The following is a 5,674-nucleotide window of genomic DNA, read 5'->3' as shown; positions in this document are numbered from 1 at the left end:
GTGCTGTTGTGAGGTCTCCTGACTGAAGGAAGGTCTGTTTGCATAGCTGGTGCTTCATCCCCCTGGAATAGTAAACGTAAACAAGATTATAGCATGATGTGGCATAGCCTAAAGTTTTAGTGGAGACCAGGCTGGCTCTTCTCTGCTTATGACTAAGGCACACATCCTACATGAAGCAATAAAATGCTTATGGCTCCAGCACAGGCATCACATGTAAAGTATTTGAGAATCGAAGGCCAAAGGTCTCCTTGGGTAAGACATCTGCTCTTGCTCAGACTTGGTTTAAGTGAGTGTAGGGTTCAAAACCCTAGTAGAGGCCAGCAAGTGTTGTCAACAAGGTACCTGCTTAAGAGAGCATTTCCAGCTGCTTCTGGAGAGCAACCTGACGCACTAAGCTTTCTCTAGAGAGAGTGGGGGAAAATAAAAAGCCTCCAGAGAGCTATTCACATGATGTAAATCAATGCCTACACTGGGCGGTGAAATCTCTCTCTCTCCATCAGCCATGGATTAGTCCAGGCTGCCAGAGGAGAGCGATACCAGCTGCAGCATCTTGTTGTGACAGATCTCTGCTCCTGAGAAGAAGCTATGCTCAAAAGGCAGGCATGAGATTTTGTCTCCTAAAAAGCATGGCTAAACAGTGAGGTACAGACCACAGATGCATTTTTCTGCAGCAATAAAATATTTTGTGTTGTTGTGTTGGATAACTTAAGCTTAGCTGCTCCTGTAATTAACAAAAATGGAATAAAAGGCTGATGATTCTGTCCAATTTCAACACTTGACTCTTGAGGAATACGGCAAACATTCATTTGGCCTAAAGTTGTAAGTGTAATGTGACCATGTAGAGGTGGGATGTGGAAGAAAGGAGGAGATAGAGAGATTCATCAGTGTGTGATGGATGTCAGAAAGAGGAAGGTATCAAGCTGCTTCCCATGCCTATAGCAAAGAGGACAAGAATTTAGGGGCCCTAATTGCAGCCAGAAAGATTCAGGGGAAACCTTAAAAAAAAATTTAAAAATTCTCTTGCACAAGAGGAGGGAAATATCTATATGTTTGTCCTTCTTCCTGTCTTCTTTCCCTTTCATGATTGAGGTGTGTCGAGGATGGAGACTTCCTGCAGATCTCTACTTGTTTTTCCCATGGCAGGAGCCAAACACAAGGGCCCAACCTCGGCTCTGGCGCTTGCCTCCGTTTCTGAGCTCCTGGCGCCCTCTGCTCCTCATGCTGTAACAACAGCTAACATCGGAGTGTGAAATGAACCCAGGTTCTCCTAAAACCTTCCCCCTGGTGGAGATGGAGTCTTTTACCCCTCTTTTTAACTACAGGCTTTTTTTTTTTTAATTTATTTTTTTGTCTTCTATGAAATCTCCCACCAGCTACCTATCTACAGACAGGAGCAATACCAGGATGATCATTTTGTTGTTGTTTTTGTTTTGTTGGTGTGTTTTGATTTGTTAACTAACACTTTGTAACATTTCGTGAAAGCTTCTGTAAACCAGAGAGCTGCCCCCGAGGGTTGCACACACACAGGCAGGTTTCTATGCTGGGGGAAGCTGAAATGAACTTTATGGTTAATTAGCCTGGCTGTGGGTGCTCTGTTGGAGCTGGTGGCTCCCCCAGGGCCTGAGCCCCTGCCCCAGGCCTCGGCAGCACCATGGCAACGCCGGGCAAAGGGCAAAGGGCAAAGGTGGCAGGGCCAGAGGTGACCCCGGGGGTGGATGCTGCCCTTCCTCGGCCTGCTCTGGTGTGATAGGGACTGGACACTTTTTTTTTTAAAAGCAAAAATTCTACAAATTCTTTTCGCACAAATGGACCTGGAAAGCCTGGGCTAGGAGGACTGAGAACAACCCCAGCGGCCTTGGCCCTCACCCCCCCCCCGCCCCCCATCTCCTCAGTGGGTGTGCGCATGCGCGACCTCCCCCCCCCCCGGAACCTTTCTTCCCCGGAACCTTTCTGCGCCCGCTCGGTCCGCGCCCGGCGCTCGCGCGGTAGGGAGGCAAGATGGCGGCGCCCAGCAGCGCGCCCCTTCCCTGCCCGGAGCCCGGCGCTGCTCCCTACGGCAACTTCCCCAACTACTCCCGCTTCCACCCGCCCGAGGCCCGCGTCAGCCTCCTGCCCGACGGCCTCTTGCGGCGGCTCTTCCCCGCGGCCGCTCGCCCGCTGCTGGGCCTCGACGTGGGCTGCAATTCGGGGGTAAGGGGGCGATGGGGGGGGGGTTGTGAGGTGAAGGAGGAGGGGGGCGGCCTGGGTTGGGGGATTGGGGGGGAGAGGTGTGGGGGTGCTGGGATGGTGTGGGGCACTGGGGGGGTGAGGGAAAGGCTGAAGGGGAATGGGGGGTGGTGAGGGAAATACTGGTGAGGGGTGGTGGGAGGGGGTCCGGGGGTTGGGGGTGGGGTTGGGGGGCTGGGGGGGGAGGGAAAGGCTGAAGGGGAACGGTGGTGTCCCACCTGCAGTGGGTGTCCCAAGCACCAGAGAGGGCAGGGGAGCTGGGTGAGCCTGAAACCAGACCCCGTAACGTGTTCCCTCTTGATAGCATCACCTCCCCTGTCTGTCAGACGGGCGTGAAGCTGGTATCCTGCTCACATGGTTGCAAAGGTTTTGTGACAAAGCTAGCAAATACTTAGAATTTCCTTTTTTTGGCAGTTCATTGTCTTCGCCTTCTTACACTTTTCTCATGACTCTTCTTGGTGTGCAGCTGTGCAGTGTTGTGCAGGTGAACAGTGGTGCAATATTTAATGTAACTGTTTTACAGATAATTTTTCCTGATCAAAACTTTATAAACTTAGCTTAGAAGTAATTACTCATTCAGGATGAAACTCGGATCTGCTTGAGGACGTGCGTGCTGCTCTCTCCCAGGCTCCTTTCCCCAGCCCCCTGCCAGGTTGTTTGAAGGCCTAAGGTGTTATCTCAAGGACAACCCTCGGTCCTGCTTCAGATGAACCCGCAGAGCAGGTCAGGCAAAAATGTTCCCAGTCCAGTTCTGTTGAAATACAGAGACACCACTAGGGGACACTGCCTGCCTGCGTGAGCTGGGTGCACCTGCAGTTTTCCTTGATGTCATTCAGGAACTTCATCAAATCTCCTTTAATGAAAGATAAATATGCTTGCCGCTGAGTGGCGCGCTCTGCAATGCGAAATTCAGAAGAAAACTCTCCTTAATTCTTATTTGCTGCAGTCTCATGGTCAAGAAGTGTCTCTTCCTGTAGCATGAGAGTAAGAAATGCATTTATTCTTAATTAGGCATTATAAATAGCTCTAAGTCTTGCTAGGGAGCTCTGAGGCTCAGCTAGGAAAACCAGTGATACCTTGATATTGGATGGGGAGATTCAGCAGGACTTGTGTTAGTAAAACCCATTCACCTTACTCAATTTTTTCCTCAGCAAACCCCCCGGGAGGGGTGATGCAGGTTTAGTTCCAATTTCTGGCAGGCTTTCTGGTAGTCAGGGCTGCTGTGCTGCTTTTCCCTTCAGAAAGGAGGATTGTCAGCGAGCTTACTGCTCTAACGTCATCAAGAGAAGGCTCTGAGTTGGTGCTTGTACCTTGCTGCTGGGAGTGGGACCCGATGTGCTTGGTGAGGTGACCGAGGCAGCGCAGGCCCTGTGAACTCCTGTTGTTTTCCTTCCTGCAGGAGCTAAGTGTGGCTCTGTACAGGCATCTGCTCGGCCTTCAGGACAAAAGCAGCCTGGACCAGCCTGCAGCTGGGAAGGATCTGCACCTTCTGTGCTGTGACATTGATGCAGCGCTGATTGAGAGAGCTCGGCAGAGCAGCCCCTTCCCTGCCTCCATATCCTTTGCCAACCTGGACATCATGGACTCGGCTTCCAGGGAGCCGTTCCTCAGCTCCTACCTGGGCCGTTTTGGCCGTTCCACCTTTGACATTGGCTTTTGCATGTCTGTCACCATGTGGATCCACCTGCACCATGGGGATAGCGGCCTGAGGGAGTTCCTGGCCTTCCTCTCCTCGCTGTGCGAGTACCTGCTGATCGAGCCGCAGCCCTGGAAGTGCTACAGGGCTGCTGCCCGCCGCCTGCGGAAGCTGGGCAGGAACGATTTCGATCACTTCCGATCTCTTGCTATCAACGGGGACATGGCGGAGAGGATAACGCAGATCCTGACGAAGGACTGTGCGATGGAGCTGGTGTGCTGCTTCGGGAGCACCAGCTGGGACAGAAGCCTCTTGCTTTTTAAATCAAACGGCTCAAACCAAGAGGGCAGGGAGCCCTCGGGGTCGTAAGTGACCGACAAATGGCCTCTCGTGTTCCTGAGCTCTCAGGCCAGGAGGCGTGCAGTGGGCACAGAGACAGCTGCAGGAATTCCTCCATCCCGATCGGGGTCAGACCTTGACCTCCCCAGGGAGTTTGAGGCAGGTGTGTGCTTGGTTCTGTTCCATCCGCAGAAATGTGGTGACCTTGTGGGTTCCGAGGGCGTTGTTCCTAAAAAGTGCTCTTGAAACCAGAGTTGCTCCATGTGTGCTTTCCGTGTGTACCAAGGGTATGCCCTGGATGGAGGGAGAACACATTTTTTGTTGTTTTTTGTCTACGTAACTTTCTGAGGAAAGGGAAGGCAAATACACTTCTATTCACCTGTGTGACGTGCTGTTTGTCCTGCTTTTTGTCTTATTTTCTCTCTAAAATAATTTGGGAAAGCGTGTAACCTGGCTTACCAGCCGTGGTCAAGTTGGGTCACTTCAGAGTGTGTCTGGCTGACATTTCGGTCAGACTGCAGCCCGTGCACCTCTGCCTGGAGTCTGCTTGAGTGGCTGTCAGTGGCGTGATCTCTGGAGCGAAGGATTTCCATAGTAGGGCATGTATTCATGCGAGTATGTAACAAAGGAAGAACTCTTTGTAATTATGTCCTTAAAATAAAAATTAACTTTATCAGTGAACTGTTTGCTTTTTAATCTTTCTGCTCCCATTATCTTCTAACCTGCGCGGTCTCAGGTAACTGAGTTTACCTTGTGTTTGCAGGTGTAAATGACACTTCGGTAAGCCTGCAGCTCAGGTACTGTGTTTGGCTAAGGTTAAAGCGTGACAGCTTCGGGTTGTTTCCTATCATTCGGTAAGATCTAGAAAAGAGCATTAAAAAAACACCTAAGCAAAATGTCTTAATTTAGCTTAATTTCACTTAATCTCCTGACTGGCTTTTGTTCATGCCTAGTTAGTGGTTTTGTGAGCTTTTGTAGTGAGTAGGAGTCATGCTTCTGTGGTGGTGTTCAAACAGATTGCAAACTTTCCATGAGTGTACTGTGACACGCAGAAATAGATAACCGATGACTCCTGCGAGTTCCTGAGGCCCGCAGCTTCCTCACGAGAGGGAAGCGCAGCTCTGTGCCTGAAGCGTTGTGGCACGGGAAGCTGGAGAGGAGGACGGCTCCTCCAGGAGGTGCTCTTGTCTAGCAGTTCTCGTGCCCAGGTGAGCCCGTGTGTACGGGCAGGGAAACGCCGGGCACCTCAGTGTGTCCTGGCGGGGACTCGCTGGTTATTGACTCTCATGGTTTGATTTCCTCCATAATGATCTGATTAAAGCGCAAAGCGTGTGAGCGCTCTCCCTGGCTGCCCACAGGATTCTGGATGAGAAGCCGCTGGGATCCATGAATGGATTTGTGGAAAAAATGCTCGTGTGGGTGTGTGCATGTGTGTAAGGGGACTGAGCAGGGCCACAGGAAGGCTTTGAGGCT

At 51.3% G+C, this 5,674-nt stretch overlaps 1 protein-coding gene across 2 annotated transcripts in view; it reads left to right on the top strand.

Moving 5' to 3' along the window:
* Window positions 1-1,954: 1,954 nt before the first annotated feature.
* LOC101798288 (RNA 5'-monophosphate methyltransferase) overlaps window positions 1,955-5,674 on the top strand; it is a 47,324-nt gene continuing 43,604 nt past the window's right edge. Inside the window, exons 1-2 of one of the 2 annotated variants that reach the window (XR_011806096.1) lie at window positions 1,955-2,190; window positions 3,626-4,364. Coding sequence is in view for 1 of the 2 variants with exons in the window: in XM_027445589.3 (XP_027301390.2) it covers window positions 1,999-2,190; window positions 3,626-4,231 (798 nt within the window). In the remaining variant the exon portion in view is untranslated. Of the gene's footprint in view, window positions 2,191-3,625; window positions 4,883-5,674 lie in introns of those variants that run through there. The other variant, XM_027445589.3, reaches the window with a different exon arrangement.

This window comes from Anas platyrhynchos, chromosome 34 (genome assembly GCF_047663525.1).
Source record: "Anas platyrhynchos isolate ZD024472 breed Pekin duck chromosome 34, IASCAAS_PekinDuck_T2T, whole genome shotgun sequence".
In the NCBI taxonomy this organism is placed as follows: domain Eukaryota; kingdom Metazoa; phylum Chordata; class Aves; order Anseriformes; family Anatidae; genus Anas; species Anas platyrhynchos.
Note: the sequence above shows the minus strand (reverse complement) of the source record. Positions and strands in the feature narration are given on the sequence as shown.